Source organism: Camelus ferus, chromosome 10, assembly GCF_009834535.1.
Source record: "Camelus ferus isolate YT-003-E chromosome 10, BCGSAC_Cfer_1.0, whole genome shotgun sequence".
In the NCBI taxonomy this organism is placed as follows: domain Eukaryota; kingdom Metazoa; phylum Chordata; class Mammalia; order Artiodactyla; family Camelidae; genus Camelus; species Camelus ferus.
Genome location: NC_045705.1, coordinates 63,318,725 through 63,338,394, shown reverse-complemented (window position 1 = coordinate 63,338,394; position 19,670 = coordinate 63,318,725). Strand labels below are relative to the sequence as shown.

Sequence of the window (19,670 nt, the reverse complement as noted above, 5' to 3'; positions counted from 1 at the left end):
TCATGGTCTCTGGCAAGAGAGAAGCAGGGTTATGCTCTCACTGGTTGAGCCCAAGGCTGAAGTTGAGTCAATGGTCAGGACTCAGGAGAGGTCACAGAGGGACAGAGGGGCTGAGGGACAAGGAAGACCAGTGATCTAGCATCCAAGGAATGGTTTTACAGACGTGGGACCTAATAGGTGTGTATATGGGGTGGGGAGGGCGCATTCTGGCAGAGACTAGATGGTGGGCAAAGGCAGGGATGGGCAGAGTCTGTTCAGAGCAAGAAGGGTGGCCCCTGGTTGGGAGGAGAGGCTGGGGCTGGAGACTTGGGGCCAAAGGTGGGATCTCCCACAAGATAAGCCCTGAGGAGGAGAGAGAAAACTTGTTTGGGGGTCAGCCCCCCTTCTCATCCGGAAGGATGTTGCCGGGAGAGACACAGAGCAGGGAGCCCAGGGAAGGAGTGCCAGGTTAGGGGGTGAGAGCGTGCCTGCTGGCCTTGAGAGACAGTCCGCTAAGAGTCAGGGAGCTGAAAGCCAGAGAGCCACTGTAGGTTCTTGGGCAGGGGTGGCCCTGGGAGGGTGCAGCGTTGTGCCGCGCGGCGGGTGATTGGAGGGGAGTCAGCTGGGAGCGTCCGGGAGCTGCGCTGGCCGCAGGATGATGGGGACCGGCTCCTCCCCCACTCTGGCCGTCGCACTGTCCCGGGGAGGGCGGCCGGAGCGGGACTGGGCTCCGAGCGCGCGCGAGCTCTCGGCGTCGGTGGCCGGAGGGGCGGGGCTGGGCACGTGTCCTCGGGCCACCCCTCGGCCACGTGACCGACCGAGGGCAGGGTCGCGGCAGGCTTGGGGGCCGGGGCGCGGGCCGGGGCCGCACAGAGGGACAGGCAGCGGGCAGGACTGACAGGCGGCGGGGCAGCCCGGCGGGCCTGGGCGGAGTCGGCGGCTGGCGGGGACGCGGCGGGGGCGGCGCGGGGAGATCGCGGCGGCGGCGGCGGCGGCGGCGGCGGCGGCGGCGGCGCGTGGAACCGACTCCCGGGCGCCCCGAGGCGCCGGGATGTGGAGCGGGTAGGTTCGCGAGGGGTCGGGACGCTGCTGCCTCCCGGGGTGGGACGTCGGGGAGGGTGGGGGTGGGGTCCTGGGAGTGTGTGCACCCCCACTGGGAGGTGCTCTGCGCCTCTATTCCTGCCCTGTTGGAAGCACGAGGACAGGCAAGGCGACTCGCAACTGAAGATGGAAGGACACTCCGCGTGGAGGTGTCAGGGGGTCTCTCTGGAGGCAGAGAGTGCGAAGGGTGGGCTGCAGACCGTCCTGCCATGACAGCGCCAACTTCTAATTGATCGGAGAGCAAGTGAGCTGGGGTAGGAGGGGTAGAGTGCAAGCCGGAATAACTCTGCTATGCACCTAGAGAACGGGAACCCCCCCCCCCTCCAGGCTGGGTGAACCCTCTAAAAGCAGTGCATTTGGGAAGGGGGAGGCTGGGTCTTTGCCAAGGTCACTTGCAAGTTGGTGAACCTCCATCTAAGGCTCCTGGCGCCTGCTGGGCTCAAAGGTGTGGTGTGGGACTTCCCTGCAGCCTGGACCAGGGCAACACAGACCCTGGGCCCTGGGTTAGTGGCTTCAGTACCCATATCTGTTCACTGATTCTCACGGGTGGCCCCAGTCCCTGGCCAACCTGGTGTGGGACCCTTTCTCTGTATGTGCTGTGGTCTTTTCATGCAGTTTGGTAAACACTTCTTCCCCATGGCCTGGGAAGATCAGGTCCTAGAGGAGATGTGGCCAGAGTGGGAGTGGGTTATATGTATTCCTGTAAAGAACTGGGCCAGATGGGAGGTCCCAGGACAGGGCTCCTTCTCAGCCACAGCTGGAGAGTGAGGGACACCCCAGTGGGGAGGCTGGCGGGCTGGAGAGTTCCGATACAGGCTGAATCCGCCTTACTCCATGGCACCAAGCAAAGCATGAGCTGAGATGCTAAGGGAGGCATGGAAAGTCATCCCCAGCAGGGGCTGCTGGGAGAGTGGGCTCCTGGTAGGGGTGAGGCGTGAAGAAGCCCTAGACACTTAAAAGGAGAGAGTTAAGTGGAGCCTGGATTCTTTGGAATTGTGCCCTGGGGGAAGGAGACTGAGTTTAGGGAGAAAGTGGTTGAGTTGGATTGGTGACATCCGGAGAGGTTAAGGCGATCCTGCCTGAGGTTAATTGTCTTTGAGGAGCTGGGGGAGGAAGCTGGTGACCCCTTGTGTTGGGTACACCCAGGCAAAACTCAGCCACCTGTGTGATCTTGAGAGTACAGCCTCACTTCTCTGGGCCTCTAGGTGACATGTGTGGATTGTGGTGGGGAAGTGATCCAGGCCCAGAGATTGTCCTTTCCTGGAGGCACCCAGGCCAGGGCCAGACAGACAAGTCTGGGGGCTGCTGGTAGACGGGTGCTGACTTTAAAGAAGGGATCAAAAAGTCCCAGGACCTTTCTGGATGGATCAGGCTGCCAAGTCGAACCCAACTCAATCCTCAATATGGCTCACTTCCTGGAGGTAGATTTGGATCCTCCAGGACCTAGCCAGGTGCAGAGCACGTAGTGGATGCTTCATACGTGCAGATGGAAGGCACGAGGGGCAGAGTGAGGAGCTGGGCACCTGGGGAACAAGAGGTAGAGTTTGGGGGTTACCTTGAGCACTGCCTTTTTATGGACCTCTCACTTGAATATTGTTGGAGGCAGGGATTGAAAGATCAGGGGCCAAGCTGCCAGCACCCACTGGGGGACTCTGTCCTAGGAGCTCACCCAGACTCCAGCAGCAGCTGGGAGGGACGCTGCTCGGGGTCACACTTGCCCAGGTAGCAGACAGAGCTGCTGTGATAACTTTGGGCAAGTGTATCCTTGGGATCCGTCCTCCTAGACTGGGAGGAATCTGGCTGAGCAGTCGGTAACCCTGGCTAAGCCTCTCATGACTCTAGGGCTTGGTTTCCTCATGTGGAAGATGCCTGAGATAGGATTCTTGGATGACTGCTCTGTTAGTGGCTGGGTCAAGGTGCCAGCTCGGCTTCTTGGCTCTAGACCAAGGGCTGCTCCCCTGGGGTGGGAGGCAGCGGCAAGACTTTTCAGGAGCTCAGGTGGACCTGCTTCATGGGGACTCCTTGAGTGTGGGCCCTGAACTCTGAATCCAGAGACGCCTCCCCACAAAGCAGGCTGCTCCCTTCCCATCCCCCACAGCATCCCATGTCCATAGTCTGGGGCACCAAGCCAGCTCCAAGGTGATGGGGTGGGCAATTTGGGTACTTCTGTTGCTCACACAGTGCTGGGCACTTGCGACTTGGTCCTCAGAGGCCAGAGTTTGGGTTCTGGGCTAGTTTTCTGCCACTTGGTGGCCAGATGACATTGGTGTAGCCCCCAGTCTGTTTCCCTGTCTGTCAGATCATGCCTGTCTCTAGGCAGGGACAGACTGTTGGATGGCCTGGGAATGAGAGAGACCACCCTAACCTCCTAGGGATGGGGGACTGTGTCGTTGCTGCAGGCATGGTGCTGGGGAGCTCCAGGGCTACAGATAGGCTGTGTGATCTTGAGAAAGTCACCTTAAGGCTCTGGGCCTTGGGCTGGCTCCCGGTGGAGGCAGGGCTGGCTTCCCTTCCTCATCAGGGCAGAGGCTGGGCTGGCGGGCCTGGGTCTGTGGCAGGAAGAGGCTTGGCCTGGCCCACCTGCTTCAAGGGTTCCAACCATCCCGAGGCTGTTCCTGGCCTCCTCCTCCCTCCTGCTCCGTGTTCCTTGTAGGAACAAGGCACTGCTGCTGCTCCAGCCTCCCGTGCACACACCTACCCTTCCTGGAGTGGTCCAGACGCACCCTCTCCTACCCCGGGGGTCCTACTCGACTCACTTCCCTGGACAACACCATTGTCCATTCTTCTGGAACCCTCAGCTCCTCTGTCACCCATCCCCTCATCCAGGCTCGGGCTGCAGCTGCTCCCTGTGGGCTGCCACTTCCCAAATGCTTCAGCCACCCCCTTCTCTTCCCTGAAAGACCCCTTCCCAGTTCCTCATTCCACTCACGGGCACTACTGTTCTCATTCACCTTGTTCTTGGTTTGTAGTTATCTTAACTACTGCCATTTTGTCTTGTCCCCCTCTCCAGCCCCTGGTCGTCCCATGATTCCCCCGCCAAGTCTTTCTCTGTGTTTCCCCTCTGCCTATCCCCTCCCAGGCCAGAGCCTACCCAGCTAGAACAGCAGCCGTGGGTGGAACCCCACCACCACCACCGTTCCCACACTGCCTCAAACTTCCTCAAACCTCCATCTGCGTCCTGCCTCACTTCTCTGAAACCACCATTCATCCCCTTTCCTCCTGTCCTGACTCTTCTGGGTGACAGTTCACATGACACTAGAGCCTGGTTTCTGGGTTCAGGTCCCACCCTGCCACTTCCTCATTGTGTGTTCGCCAGATCGCCACCCCTCTCTGAACCTCGGGCGCCTCTTCATTCAAACTGGGTTGGAGAGAGCCTCTCCTTGTCGCAGTGTAATGAGGTGCACGCGTGATGACATCTGTGGAGTGGGGGGCTGGCACAGATGGGAGTGGGAGCTCGGGAATCTGATGTTTGTGGGTCTGGAGCTGAGGACTTGGCCACTCTCTGTGGGCTGAGCTTGGCTGGGTTTGCGGGTCGGTCAGGGAACCAACACAGGAAACCTTTCCTGGGACCCCGCTGGCCCCTGGACGAGAGTCACTGGGCTTCAGCCTCAGGGCTCTCAGGGCTTACTGGGCTGCCTGTAAGTGTGTGAGTGTGATTCTGAACCCGGCCCCTGCGCTGCGGCACTGTCCCGGAGCTGGGCCCAGGTCGGGGTTCCTGCAGACCAGACAAGCTTCAGCTGCCCTGGAGCCTGGGCTCTGTGGCCCGAGGCAGAAGGTGAGGGTCCCAGTGTGAGCCCTGATTCCTTTCTCTCCCCTGGTTTTCAGAGTATCCCATGCTGGCTCCTCCCCCTGCTTGAGTAATGAAGCCGTCATGTCTGTTAGCACACAGGAGGCATCTTTAACTCAAGGAGGTGACCTGGGCACTGGTGGGCAGAGAGGGAGAGGTTCAGGGCATGGTAGGCTGGCTGGGCCAAAGCTGGAGGAAGGTTCACAGGACCGGATTTGGGCCCTTCTGGCCCTGGGTGTGGCCTCCGGGCAGGCCCTCCTCGTCCAGTGGGGGTTGCTGGGTGACTGGGGACCACTGAACCCAGAGGTGGCCCTCATGTTGCCATGTTTCGTAGATGGGAACAAAAGCCCCAGGGGCCCTCTGAGAAAGGGCCTGGGGGTTGCTGCTTTCCCCCAGCCCTTGTGTGTTTCCTGGGGAAGTGACCCCGCAGCGCCTTTCCTGTGTGAACTGCCCTGGGCTCTAGGCAGGGGAGCCGGCTTCGGGATGGGGATGTTGGCTGCCCCCACCTACCCGACCTTGACTCTTACTATCTCCTGCCGCTGAGCAGACCCCTCCGTAGTGGCATATCCTGGATGTTGGACTCTGTTTCTGTGGGGAATGGGGACTGAGAAGGTTTGAGCAGAGCACTGTGGACCTGGACTAGGGGCCGAGGGAGTAGGCATAGCACAGAAGAACTTGATAGCTCATGCGTGCCCAAAGAGTGAACTCCCTCCACCATAGATGTTCACGCCCAGGATTTTGGGCCTCTAAAGTATGTAGAAGATAATGGATTCTGAGTTGGCTGGACCCAAGGGGCCTGGGGTCTCCTCTACTTCTGAAATTTGAGTCACAGGAGCTGGCCTTATGGCCCAGAGTGTAAGCAGGAGGGTCTACAGATTCCAGCTTCCCTCCCAGTGCAGAGTGGGCCCTTCTTTCCCTCCTGCTTGTGCACCCCCGGCCCAGGCATTGGGCTGTTAGGGACTCCCCAGCCATCCATGCTTTTTGCCATGAGGATTTATACATTGGGCTTTTCCACTGGGGAGAGGGGGACGAGGAGGGAGAAGGGGAAGGTATCACTGGGACTCTGTCTCAGGCCTCCCTGGGACAGTTTCCTCTGGCTGCAAAATTGGGCCCCATCCCCCTAGCAGTGGGTTGAAATGAGAACCTGTTGGGAAAATGATGGGAGCTGTCTGGCCACACCCCCAGCCCATGCCCTGGGGACCAGCAGGAGAGTGTGTGTCCTTCACTGTGGCCAGAGGCCAAGCCCACACCTGTGGACGAAGCTTATTATTCGCGGGAGGTGTCTGGCTGCCTTGTTCCCCTAGGCAGGGGATGCAGGTGATGGCTGGGGTGGTCCTTGCCATGGGGCTGGGGATCTGAGACCTGGGATCCTGCCTTGTGCCCTTTGCTGTCCCTGGAAGTCACCCCCTGCCCTTGGCCTATACTTGTTGCTCATTCTATCGTAGTGGGCAGTCCCGACGTGGGGTCTGACCCCACCAAGCCTGAATGACTACTTTGGCCATCTTCTCCACTGAGGGGACGGTACTGGACTGCAGGCCTCCAGTGGGGGAACCTCCTGAGGGCCCACAGTTTTAGCTGCAGGATCCAGAGCCTGGGCAGACATGATGGGGGGCGGGGTAGTGGGGGTCCCTGCCAAACATAGCTGCAGACAGTCCACTGTTCTCCCCGTGCCTTGTCCAGTGACTCAGTTCCATTCTTAGTGCGCTTCCTGCAGGTTTTACCCCCAACCCACAGATGGGGAGGCAGGCTGAGAGAATTTCAGTAACCTTCCCAGGGGCTCGCAGGTACCAAGGGTCGGAGCCTGGCATGGACCCATCCTTGCCCGACTGGCCTGTGTGCTCAGCCACAGCCCCCCTGCCGCCAGCCCTGGCCTCCTTTCTCGGGGGCAGTTTCTGGGCCGGAGCAGAGGCTGAGAAGCCAGTTCAGGCTGGAATTGGGTCAGATTTCCCTGCGCAGCTGAGGAAGAGCCTCCTGGGTACCCCTGGACCCAGTGGCCCTTGATCCAGAGGCAGATGCACGATGCCACCGCCCACCCACTGCCCACCGCCCACCGGTCCGCTGTAGCTGGGGAGCTTTGGGAGCCTGGGCTGACGACCTGGCCACCATTCCTAGCACTGCTGCTGACCAGCTGTGTGACCCTGGGCAAGTCCCATCACCTCTCTCATCTGTAGAATGGAGACAATACCACAAGTGCAGCTTCTGTTTGTTTGTTTGTTTTGAGGGGTAATCAGATTTCTTTTTTTTTTTTTTTAATGGAGGTACTGGGGACTGAACCCAGGACCTCATGCATGCTAAGCACACGTCTGCCACTGAGCTATCCCCTCCCCTCCTCGGCTGAGAGTTTTAAGTGAGATAACATGAGCAGAGCACCTGGGAGTCCCCTGGGTGCAGACTCAGCCTGGGGCCACCACAGCGCTGCCACAGCTCCTTAAGCCTCAGGGACCCGCTGGCCAACAAGACCCCTCAGACAAGGGTATTAGGAAAGATCCCTGTCCAGCATAAATGCTGTTAATGCAGTGATGGGTGTGTGTTCCAATTTTAGTCGTCAAAGCCTGCGTCCCTGCTGGGCAGGACCCAGCCCGAGGAACCCAAGACCACACTCGGCTAGTTCCAGCAGAGGGCAGGCTGGGTTGGTGGCTGGACTGGGCCACTTGGAGGGCTGGGAATGGGTTCATTGCTAGGGTCCCTGGGCACCAGGTCCTTTTGTGTTACCGAAGGGGAAACACAAAACATAGGGGGCTGCTTAAGTGATGGTCCCTGGGTCCAGAGGACGGGGAGGAGGGACCAGACCGCAGCCCTGTCTTTCCCATTTCCTCTTGGCAATTCTGAATTCCACGACCCCTTGGACTTGTCTTTCCTCCCTCCTGTGTGGGCCCCTCTGAGCCCCTTCCCCTCCACTTCCCCTTTCGATCAGCAGCCCAGCCCCCCACCCTCAGTCCAGCCACTGCAGCTCAGAAGCTGCTGGCTCAGGAGCCGCCAACTTTTGCTGAGTGAGCGAGTCCAGAGGTGCTGTCTTGGCACAAACCACCACTGCCCAGCCCTCTCCTTCCCCCACTCCTTAGGGTCTGCTGCGAAGAGGGGAGCGTGGACAGGCGGGGGGCGCCCTGCACTGCCTCCGGGTTCCTCAACTTCAGGGAGAAGAGTGTCCTGAGGCTCAGAGAGAGGGGAGTTTGCCTGAGGTCACAAGGTGGACCAGTGGAGAACTGGGATTGCTCCCCACAAGGTCCAGAGGGCAGGAAGTGGGCTGCCTTCCCCGGGGCCATTTGCAGAACCTTCCTGCCTGAGCTCTGCCTGTCCCCGCTGGTCCTTCCTCTCTGGTCCACCCTGACAGTAGCAATGAAGGCACTTCCCACTTAAGTGTCTCGTGTGCCAAGGCTTTCTGCACATCTCTGATCTAGTCAGTGACCCCTGTGGTAGGGCCGTTTGGATCCTCCCCATTTTAAAGAGGCGGAAACGCAGGCCCTCACCATTGATGCATTTACAGTATCTGTTGGGCGAACCAACAGGAACACCTGCTGTGTGCTGGGCACCTACTGTGGGCCTGGGCTGGAGCGGGTGGTTGACATAGATGAATGAGCCCTGTCCTTGCCCCCAGGGGACCCTGTGCTTGGTCATTCTGCCCTTGTGACAACCCTGGTGATAGCCTATTTTACAGATGGGGAGACTGAGGCCCAGAGTGGCAGGTGTGTTGCCTGGGCTTGGTCCCTGGGCTCAGCTCTCCAGGCCTTAGGACCCCACCCTGTATCTGCTCTCTGCCTGGCAGCCAGCCCCACCCGGACGAGGGCCACCCGCCACCCCTGGAAGCTGTCCCAGTCCCCTGGAAGAGTGTGGGCCCCTGCAAAAGCCACAGGGAGTCCCCGGGAGGCCTGGCGGAGACCCCTGCAGGGGAGGAGGTGCAAGGCGAGGAGGGTCCTGTGGCTACCCGGCTGGACGTGTCGCGCCTGCGCAGCTCTTCCATGGAGATCCGCGAGAAGGGCTCGGAGTTCCTGAAGGAGGAGCTGCACAAAGCCCAGAAGGTGGGGCCTGGGGGTGGGGTGGGGGGCCAGGGGCCGGCCTGGGGAGACGTCATGCACCTGTCAAGGCCACTTGCATGCCAGGCCTGTGCTGAGCATGAGGGCAGCACAAACAAAGGGGAGACCAGTGCTTCCTGTGACTTTTAATCGACTTTTAGAAGTCCTGACTCCAACCTCATGCTATAAGCTAAATGGAAAACACATGGTAAACTGTAGGGCCATGGAGGAAGTCAGCTCCAGAGGCCCACGGAAGATGACCCCAGGGAATGGGGCCTGGTCAAGTGGGCCTGGCGCCCCCAGTGCCAGGCCTGGGGTCCCCCAGTGGGGCTGACGGCTCTGTCCCCTGTGCCCCCCAGGAGCTGAAACTGAAGGATGAGGAGTGTGAGCGGCTGTCCAAGGTGCGGGAGCAGCTGGAACAGGAGCTGGAGGAGCTGACGGCCAGCCTGTTTGAGGTACGGGGCCTGGGCGCAGGCTGGGGAGGGAGTCTGCAGGGCATCTGTCAGCATGGCCCCACTCACTTGGAGCCTGCCCTCTTCCCAGGAAGCCCACAAGATGGTGCGAGAAGCCAACATGAAGCAGGCAGCGTCAGAAAAGCAGCTGAAGGAGGCGCGGGGCAAGGTGAGGCCCTCCTACCTACTCGGCCAGCCCAGAGCTCCTGACCCCCTCCCAGCCCTGCCATTGGCCAGGGGATGGATGCCGGTTGGGATGGGCCAACCAAGGCCCAGAAGGAAGGGACAGAGGCATCTGAATGACCCCGCTGGAACACAGCCCGCTGGGGTGGAAGTCCAGCTCCCTGGGACCCCAGCTGTGCTTCTGTTGCACCAAGGAGATCTTTCTGGGCCCTTTCTGGGTCTGGGAGGATCTTGTAACCGTTGTAGTTTCTTTTCCCTCCTCCTATGTCCCCTTTGCAAAGCAGAAACCTCAGTTTGGCTGTATGAGCCTGGGCAAGGAGCTTTAGCTTTCCAAGCCTGTTTGCCCATCTGTAAAATGTGTGGGCTGGGCTGTTCCTGGCTCCTAGGGGCCACTCAGTGGGAGACCCAACCAGCTCTCAGACACGTGTATCAAACAGAGTCCTGGCTATCAAAGTGACCTAAGCCAGGCCATGTCTTCTTTCTGAGCGTCAGTTTCCTGATCTGTAAAATGGGTATCTCAGCTCCCACTTCAAAAGCTGTAACAGGTAGAGTTAGGTACTAGTCAGGGTGGGCCATCCTGAGCTGGGGTGACAGGTGGTGGCAGCCAGGGCAGAGTCAACCCTGGGCTAACACTTACAGCCATCTCATTCCGGCCAGATCGACATGCTGCAGGCAGAGGTGACAGCCTTGAAGACACTGGTCATCACGTCCACACCAGCCTCTCCCAACCGCGAGCTCCACCCGCAGCTTCTCAGCCCCACCAAGGCCGGACCCCGCAAGGGCCACTTGCGTCATAAGAGCACCAGCAGCGCCCCCTGCCCTGCTGTGTGCCCTGCTGCAGGACACGCCCTGGCCCCGGACAAGGAGGGCAGAGAGGTGAGAGGCTGCGGGCAGACAGTGGACACCAGAAAGAGAGACAGCGCCCACTGTCAGCCGGGCAGTGATGCCCAGTGGGGACCTGCCTGACTCCTGCTGTGTGACCAGGAGCCTGTCCCACCCTCTCTGGACTTCTGTGTCCTTTGGCTATGAGGGCTCCTTTGGGCAGGTTCCTTGTGATATGAGGTGTTTGGCCCTCAGTGGGGTACATGGGGGTCTGGTCCAGGCTGGACAATGAGCTGCAATGTCCTTGGCTGTGGGTCCTCAGGAGTTCACTCAGGGCTGCGCCCAGTGAACACCCATGAGGGATGTAGTGGGACTCAGCTTCCTGGGGTCTCTGATGCCAAGGTGGCCCCCAGCTCCATCCTGCCCCAGGCCTCCGGAGCTTCCAAGGAGGAGGCACGGGGGGGGCCTTCAACCCTCTTCTGGCTCTAAGCTTCCAACTGGACACTAACATCTCCTTCCTTCTGTCTCTGTGCACCTGTCTGTCTGTCTGCCCTGTGCGTCCAGCCCGGGCTGCCCCCCCTCCTCTCTCTGCTCCTCTGCGTGGTCCCCAGCAGGGCGGTTCACCTCACCTACGAGCCGGCCTGGCAGCTCCCACCTGGTGAGCTGCCTGTGGGCCCCACCTCTGCCACCTCTCTCTCCTTTTCCCGACAGGTAATGGCTCCGGAGAGGGGCCGCCCCGCTCCCGCCCACCCAGCCTCTCACTGCATGTGCTCCGGGGGGGCGTGTGTCTTTCCTCCCGTGTACCATGCCTGTGTGTGCTGCGGGTCCCGGCGTGTACCCGTGGGTCCCTGCGGGGTCACTCTTCAACTTTTCCTCCTCAAGGAGGTGGGGAGGGTCTTCAGGACGAGGCCCCGGACCCAAGTCTGTAATTCTCTAGTGCCGAGAAACTGAAAACACGCCTGAAAGTGCAACTTTGAATTCTGCATTCTCGGTGCAGCGACAGGAGATGAGTTCTTTGGGACTTGGCTCCCCTGCGTGGTCCCCACTGGGCCTGCCCTGCGTCCTCCCTGGCTCCCCACCACCTTCGGCTCTGCCTGTCTCTGCTGTGCTGGCCCCCAGCACCCTAACCCCCACCCACCCCCCTCGCCCTCCCCTACAGGTGGATGCGACCCTGTTTGCAGAGTTCCAAGCCTGGAGGGAATCACCTTCCCTGGACAAGACCTGCCCCTTCCTGGAAAGGGTGTACCGGGAGGACGTGGGCCCCTGCCTGGACTTCACCATGCAGGAGGTGAGGTGGGCAGAGGGCGGCCAGCTGGGGAGGGGAGGCCGGCCCCCCAGCCAGGGACCAGCCTCTCACCACCTCACCCACCGCCCTGCTCTGGAGCAGCTCTCGGCACTGGTCCGGGCCGCCGTGGAGGACAACACGCTCACCATTGAGCCTGTGGCTTCGCAAACACTGCCCTCAGTGAAGGTGGCCGCTGTCGAGTGTGGCCGCACCAAGTAAGCTTAGCTCTGCACCCTTCCAGGCCCCTGGGAAACCCCTGCGTAGCCTTGGGCCCCCGCCAAGGGGGTGGCCTGGGAGGACTGAGCCTCAGGCCTGCCTGCTGGGGCCTGGTGTGGGTGGGCCAGGGCACCTCACTGGGTGGGGACTGTGGCTGCCCCCACGCAGGGCAGGGAGGCATCTTTGGTAGAAATTCCTGCCTTTCGTCACGGAGCCAGGGTCTCTCCCTTCCCGGCTGCCCTGACGTGCCTCCCTCTCCCACTCCCTCTCTCCCACAGTGGGTTCCGGGCCCCGATTGACACGTAAGTTATATTGGTTGTTGGCTCTGCCTCCTGCCAATAACCGGACAGCCCTGGCGTCTAGTCCTCCCTGCTTCTCAGCTGGCTTTGGGCGGGGCCAGCAGCCAAGTGAAACTGCCACAGTGTGGAGAGAGCAGGGACTGGGGAGCACTTCCCCTCAGCAGCCCAGGATCTGGCCTGAGAGGGAGGTCCTGGGGTGGGAGCCTTGTCACTGAGGGGAACATTTGAGCGGGGTTTTGAAGGATGAATAACAGTCTGCCAAGCAGGGAAGGACCTTTCAGGCAGAGGCAACGGGATAAGTGAAGGTATGAGAAGCCAGAGTATTAATGGAGACTCCCCTGGGTTGGTGGGTGGAGCATTTGAGTGAGTGGGCAAGGAGCTGGGGCTGAGGCCACAGAGGGTGTTTGGGGCCAGAGTGTAAAGGGCCTCGAATGAGGCTGGGGCTTTGACCCACTAGACCAGAATTTCACAAATCATCGATAAATGTTCCCTGAAAAGAAGGTTCCCAGGTCCAATCAGAGAGACACATTGAACCTGGAGGCAGCAAAGGCTCTGATAAGTCCTGCAACCAAGGAGCCTATTTATCCTTCATTTACTCGGGATTCTCCATAGCCATTTCCTGGGCAATAAGAAGGCAGCAGGGAAAGATTGTGGGCTAGATGTGGATTTTTGAGGAGCCCTTGGCTGTAACAATAAAGAGTAGAGATAAAGCAAAAGGCTCAGTGGAAGAGAGAGCAGACTCCTGCTTAATTGGGGGAAGGGGTGACTGGGTCTGAGGGCCCCAGTAAAGTAGGGGGGCATTTTCAGGGCCTTCAGAGGGTGGAGCTTTGGTACACCTGGCATGAAGCTGACCAAGCTCCCCTGCCCACCAAGGGTGAGGTGAGGGGCTTAGGGATGGGGTCCAGCTTGGTTAAAGGTCCCTCGCAGGGATTTCCAGGACTGCCCCTACTCCCGCTTGGCCTGGCTGCAGACTCCTTGGGACGCCAGGGGAGAGGATGTCAGGCCCCACCCTGCTGTCTGCCTGCCTGCCTCTCCCTCTATGGCCTCCTCCTGGCTGCCGCATCCTCCCTGCATGAGCTGAATGGGCAAGCCCCAGTCAGCCCCCACAACCCCCTCTGCTTTCCCCTAGTACATGTGCCCTGAGTGGGCTGGCCTGTGCCTGTCGCCACCGAATCCGGCTTGGGGACTCCAAGAGCCACTACTACATTTCGCCATCTTCCCGAGCCAGGGTGAGTCATCCAATGGGGGAATTACCTGGCTCCTTAGGGCTCCCTGAGCTGAGACTCCAGTCCCCAGGCCTAGGAGCACAACCTCTATCTCCAGAGTAGGGCAGGGCACAGGCTCAGAGAGCTGCAGAGATTGACTTGGGCTACACAGCCAAGCCAGGTGTATTGGTTTGCTATTTCTGTGCAACAAATTTCCATGAACTTAGTGACACTCATTTATTATCTCAGTCTCCCTGGATCCAGAGTCCAGGCACAGCTTAGCTAGGTCCTTTGCCAGGGTCTCATGGGCTGCAATGAGGGTGTCAGCAGCTGCGTCCTTTCTGACGATCAGGGCCCCCTTCTGAGCTCACATGGCTCTTGGCAGAAGTCAGTTCCTTGTGGTTGAAGGACTGAGGTAGCCATGTTCTTGCTGGCTAAAAAGTAATCGTGAAAATGACACCCATCACCTGTCATTTAAAGTAACCTAACCAAGGGAACCACACGGAAGTTCAGGTTAAAGTTCCAGGCTCCTGACTTCTGGCTCCAGCTCCGTCCGGCCCCAGGTTTTGGAGAATGTTCTGAGACTTGTCTGTCACATAAAGCTGACAGTCAGCTGTGGGTGCTGAGGGGCCTCCAGGAATCCCAGCTACTGTCCTCACCTGCCAAGTGACCCAGGCTGGATCAGGGGACCTACTGAGCTGGGATGAGGGTGAGGTGGTCCCCGTTCTTCTGTCCCTTCAAAGACAGTAAAGATGATTGGAAGAAACAAAAATTTGGAAAACAATGAAGCTTGGTGCAAAGTTGACACAGTGTGGACGGGCCCTCTTAGAGGAACCATCTCCTCCCCTTGACCTCCCAGAGGCGCCTCCTGGGACTAAAGTGGACAAATGGCCCCCATCATCAGGCACCAGACTGACAAGCAAAGGCAGCTTATCTGGTCCTGAAAGCTTCTGCAGGGTAGCCCAGCATGATGTCCTGGCCAATCCCACAGCAACAAGCTGGGCCCCCATTAGAGACAGGGAGTCTGAGCCTTAGAAAGGAGAGGGGGCAGGGTGTAGTTCCATGGTAGAGCGTGTGCTTACATGCACAAGGTCCTGGGTTCAATTCCCAGTTCCTCCATTAAAATAAATAAAATAAACCTAATTACTCTCCCCCCCAAAAAAGAAAGGAAAGAGGTATGCCCCAGGCAACTCATCCTAGACCCAGGTCTCCCCTTTCTGAATCCAGCCTCCGCCCTGTGCATCTGTGCCCACGGCCTTGTTCGATGGCCATTGGCCCTTTGTGTTTTCTGATACCAACACCGGGGATCCATGCCAGACATTCCCATGCCAACAAAATGACATCTAGAACGTCCTATCTGCCAGGCCTGTGTGTCCACGCTGTGCTGGGCAGAACTGGGTAGATGAGAAGGGTGTGAAGTTTTAGGATGTGGTCTCCATCCTGAAGAGACCACGGAGTGTGGAATCCACAGGGAGAAGAGAGTTCAGTCCCCAAGGAGCAGCACTGGGGGGAGGCCCGCCACTCCTGTCATCCCCTGCTCCCGTGGGGCCCACTGGCCACTGCACATCACCATGGCCTGAGATGCGAGCTTCTCCTGTCCTGCTTGCACCCCACGCAGCCCCTCCTCGGCCCTCCCAGGTGGCACTTCGGCCACGCTGGGTCAGTCCCCTGACCTGGCTTTCAAACCTCCCTGCCTCTGACCCACTTTGTCCTCCTGGCAAGGGCTCCTGGGTGTTTGAGGGCCTATCAGAAGCACCGCCTCACCCTTTGACCGTCTCCGCTCCCTGGCCTGTGGCCCACACACACTTGACATCCCTCCCTCAAAGCACTTGGATATTTAGCAGGAGCAGCTGTGGGCACAGCTGCCAGCCACCTCCCACCCTGTCTTAGGTTGGGTTCCCTAGAAGCAGAGCCTAAGATGGAGATTGTGTGCAATTCTCAGGAGGCGAGTGGGAGAAGCAGAATGGGGTGAGGGAAACAGGCGAAGGTGTGGCCTCAGCTAGAGTCTGGCTCAGCCTGATCCACAGGGACTGGAGCCCAGAGTGGGTTCCACCCTGGGGTGGGCTGGCCTTTTACATCTCAGATGTCAGTCAGTCATTGGTTGAGGCCTGTGGGGGTAGAGGGTACAGAGGGGCAACACTCTGAACAGCAGGGAGATGGGGCCCCAGCCTGCAGAAGTGGCCAGGACAGTGCACCAACAGCACTCTTTCCACGGTATGAGAGTCTTCATGGCCAGGCTGGGGGCTTCAGGCGAGGGGCTCCAGGGCAGCCAGGTGAGCACCTTCTGATCCCCTTGCCTTTCCTGGCATTACAGATAGCCCCTGGTAAGGCCTGGCTGGCCAAGGCCTCCAGCATCCAGGGCAAGCAGGCCCCTGGTTGGGGCGAGGGTTGGGGGTGGGGGACCAGGGAAGTGGATTCTTGGCATCCTGCCCAGTTTATCTTCCAGCTCGGCCACTTACAAGTTCTGTGACCTCCACAGTTGTTGTTAGGTCGTTCTTGGAGCCCCCGTTCTCCCCACGTGCAGCATGGGAATGATGGGCATGTCTGCCTCGTAGGATACGCCTACTTGAACTACTTGATTACGCTTAATTGTTGCTATCATTTTTTTATTAGGTGTGATAGTATTGGGGCTGTTAATTACAGTTTTAGAGCCCAGCTCTGGCTCTGATGTGGGTTTTCCCGCTCTGCCCTGTCTCTCGTCTGCGCTGGTTTTTTTTTGCGGGGGAACCCCAAGTATGAGGCCGGCGGATCACACCCTGCCCCCTCCGCCCACAGATAACTGCTGTGTGCAACTTCTTCACCTACATCCGCTACATCCAGCAAGGCCTGGTGCGGCAGGACGGTGAGCGCCCCCTGGTGGCTGGCGGTGGGTGGTGCCCTGGAAGGGGCGGGGCGGGCCAGCGGCGGCAGGGCCAACCCCAGAGCTTTGCTGCCCGGGTCCGAAATGAGGATTCTGCGAGCGGGAAGGTTGTGGGTTAGTAAAGGGCTCGTGAACCCCTGTTGTTGAGTTCTGTGGAAAGACTAACAGCAGAACGGTCCTCTTGGGCCCTGCCTCACCAGGAAAACAAGCCTGACCCCCCGCGTTCCTGGATCCAACTGCTTTCTCCTGCCCAGAAACCTTTCCCAGCCCCGGGGCCAGTAGGGACTGCATTCCTGTTACTGGCCTGGCATTCGAGGCCCTACGGAATCTCCTCCCCTCGCAGTGTGGTCGCCTGAACACAGGCTCATCCACCTCCCTGGTACCCTTGCCTGACTTGAGTCCGTCCACCCATTGTCCCCTTGCCCCATTCTGCCAGCAGGGGATGGACTTTGAGGGCCCTGATTGACGCTTTGGATCTGTCTACTCTCTGGGTCGCTGGAGAGCCCGGGGAGATGGGGTTGGAGAGCATTTGCAGCCTCTCAAGTGTGTGGCAGTGGGTACATGAATGCCCACGTCAGGCTCTGGGGGTGACCGTCACCTCCATCTCTCCCATGTGTTCAGCACTCAACAGTTTGCAAGGCCTCAAAGTGGAGCCTCAAAGAGGTCCAGCCACTCACTAAGGCCATCGATCCTGGGAGACTGGGGAGCCTCAGGGTGCCCATTAGCTGCCCTGCCCAAAGCCAGGGAAAGGGGCCAGGCCGTCTGCTTGAGGTGATCCTGAGTGGTCACTGAGCTGTCCACGCTCTCTCTGCCTGCAGCGGAGCCGATGTTCTGGGAGATCACAAGGCTGCGGAAGGAGATGTCGCTGGCCAAGCTTGGCTTCTTCCCCCAGGAGGCCTAGGGCATGGCCCAGGCCTGGAGTGGGGCTCTGAGCTGGAGCCAACACCCACTCCATGATAGACAGACATACAGCAGGACAGGGTCCTTGAGCCAGCCCTTAGCCAGAAACTGAACAGAAGGACAAATGGCCAGGCAATGGAGGCAGCGCCGAGCTGGCACCAAACGTCCATCCCTGGACAGGACCTCAAGAGGTGACCTCTCTTCCCTAGTGGTACTACAGCCACTAGGAGACTTTCAAGAAAGCACCAAAGACCAAGGAGCTTGGAGCCATACAGAGAGGCTCAGCCCTTGGGAGGGGCCCCTGGGGCAGCCAGCACCCCCTCCCCAGTCCCAGGAGCTGCTGCCTGCAGGCGCCTTGTTGGCTGGATCTCAAGGGTATCCGACAGGCTAGTTCCCAAGTCCCTGGGCACCAGCACCCCCTTGTGGCCATCCTTCACCACTTTCCCAGGAGGCCTCCGCATCAGAAAGCCCAGCAGGCCTGCAGTCCCAGGTGCCCACGGGGCCGCAGAGTTGTGACTGCCAGGGCCTCCCTGGCTGTCTTCTACTCCATCCTATGTCTGCCTGAAAACTGCCCCCAAATGTTCTCAAGATGTAGCAGGGTCCCTCTTCCTGCCCTCCCTCTCAACCTTCCCCCTCCCCTCCCCATCCGAGCCCTATGCTGAAGAAGTCCTGCCCCCACCGCTCCTGGAAGGATTGGGGCACTCATCTCCCAAAGTAAAACACAGTGGACGCCCTGGCCTGTTTACAGCCGTGGATGGCCATCCAGAGAACAGGGGCAGAGGGCGCCCTGCACCCAGGACTGGGGTGGGGTGGGCAGGCCCCGGGCCCCTCCTCACCTCTCACAGCCTACTCGGTACCAGGGTCCAAGGCCAACCTGGACACATCCCTCACCACGTCTGATTTCCTCCTCTGAACGGAATGTAATGCGATCTCTATTTAATAAAGGACGGCTTTGTTGGTAGAGGCGGGGTGGCCACGAGCCTTTACTCCTGCGCCCTGGGGCTTGGGCCAAGGCTTGGGCCTCTGAAGGAATGAAACAAAATCCTTTCCTCGCCCACCCTCGTGCTTGGGATTAAACCCAAATCCTGAAGGGATTTCTGCAGGGAGCATCACTGGAGTCCTCCCCAGGGTTCCCCAGGGCTTGGGTTACTGGAGGCTGAGCCTGGCTTCCTCTCCATGTGGAGCTGCTTGCTGTCAGGAGAGTGGGGGCTTTGCCGCTGCCTCACAGAAAACCTTGAGCAGATCCCCTTCCCATCTCCCTGCCTAGTCTAACAGGAGCCTGGAGCTCAGTCAAGGTGTCAGGGCTGCCGAGCACACAGGATGAAGGCAGGATTGATGACCGGTGATGTCTGCCAGCAGCACAGGCAGGGACTGTAGTAACCCTGACTCCCCCATGGATTCTTAATGAGGGACAATAGTGACAGGTGTTAGAAGTTGGGGTGGCCCAGGCCCCTGAAGTCCTGGGTTGCAAGCCCTTTAAATAAACAAATTCACTTAATCCTCACTGCAGCCATCAGAGGTACTAGTTCTCCCATTTTGCAGATGAGTCGACTGAGGCACCAAGAGGAAACAGTGGCCCCAGGATAGGGATGAACAAGCCCAGTTCCAGAGCGCATAGTGTTGGCCAGCATCCTAGACTCTAAGAACCAGAGGGGAGAGTATGGCTCAAGCGGCAGAGTGCGTGCTTAGTATGCACAGGGTCCTGGGTTCAATCCCCACTACTGCCCCCTAAAAGTAAATAAATAATGAATACACAAACAAACCTAATTTCCTCCCCTCCCCCCCAAAAGAACCACTGCTGAATTAGGCCCTTCCCTGTTTTTCTGAGATGTAGAAACTGAGGCTCGTGGCAGAGCTGGATTTTAATCTAGGTTTGGTGCCCAAATTGTACCCCATGAAAGCGCCCCTACCCCTGATCTGCAGGCTTCTGGGGTTGGGTTGGGGACGCCCCAGGACTTTTGCTTTTGGAATTGGGAGGGGAAGGTTAGCTGACAACAGCCACACAGGAGCTGTTCCTCTTAAGTGAATTTTCTAGATAACCCACTCAGATGGCCACCACTTAGAAGCCAGCACCAACCACAGCCACTGAGCCTGAGCCCAGCCCCACACTGGCCTCACACACTGCACTGCTGTGTCACATTTTACCATCTGTCAAGCCTGTCTTGATTTGGTCCTGCCAGGGCTGTGTACCTGGGCAAGTTTTTCCTCTCCGGGCCTCAGCTTTCTCATCTTTGAGTTGGGAATATTGGACTGAATGACTTTTCTAACTCCTTCCCTTTTTTTTTTTTTTCCCATTCATTTTGTGGTTTAAAAAGACATAAAATTTACCATCTTAAAAATAAAGTAAAATGGGGGGTGGGTATAGCTCAAGTGATAGAGGGCATGCTTACTATACACAAGGTCCTGGGTTCAATCCCCAGTACCACCTCTAAAAATAAGTAAATCTAATACTTCCCCCCTCAAAAAATTTTTAAAAAGTTAAAACAAAAAATTAAGACAAAGTTTACTATCTTTAAAATAAATTTTAAAAAAAAGGAAAAAGGTTACTCTCAACCATTTTGGATTGTGATT

The 19,670-nt window shown here is 58.6% G+C and overlaps 1 protein-coding gene across 7 annotated transcripts; it reads left to right on the top strand.

Annotated features, from left to right (window-relative positions):
• Window positions 1-711: 711 nt before the first annotated feature.
• On the top strand, window positions 712-18,060 carry RAB3IL1 (RAB3A interacting protein like 1). Of its 7 annotated transcripts, none has more exons than XM_032489577.1 (11): window positions 718-1,041; window positions 8,631-8,883; window positions 9,237-9,332; window positions 9,421-9,498; window positions 10,170-10,388; window positions 11,494-11,622; window positions 11,722-11,834; window positions 12,114-12,137; window positions 13,264-13,363; window positions 16,115-16,181; window positions 16,400-16,994. In XM_032489577.1, the coding sequence occupies exons 1-11, from the start codon at window positions 1,031-1,033 to the stop codon at window positions 16,411-16,413; spliced, it is 1,104 nt and encodes a 367-aa protein (XP_032345468.1). In that variant the 5' UTR covers window positions 718-1,030; the 3' UTR covers window positions 16,414-16,994. The 7 variants fall into 7 exon arrangements, with proteins under 7 accessions (XP_032345470.1, XP_032345467.1, XP_032345468.1 ...); XM_032489575.1 differs by lacking the exon at window positions 16,400-16,994 and adding an exon at window positions 17,018-18,060 and having other exon boundaries at window positions 729-1,041; XM_032489580.1 differs by lacking the exons at window positions 718-1,041; window positions 16,400-16,994 and adding exons at window positions 1,179-1,324; window positions 17,018-18,060.
• Window positions 18,061-19,670: the final 1,610 nt, after the last annotated feature.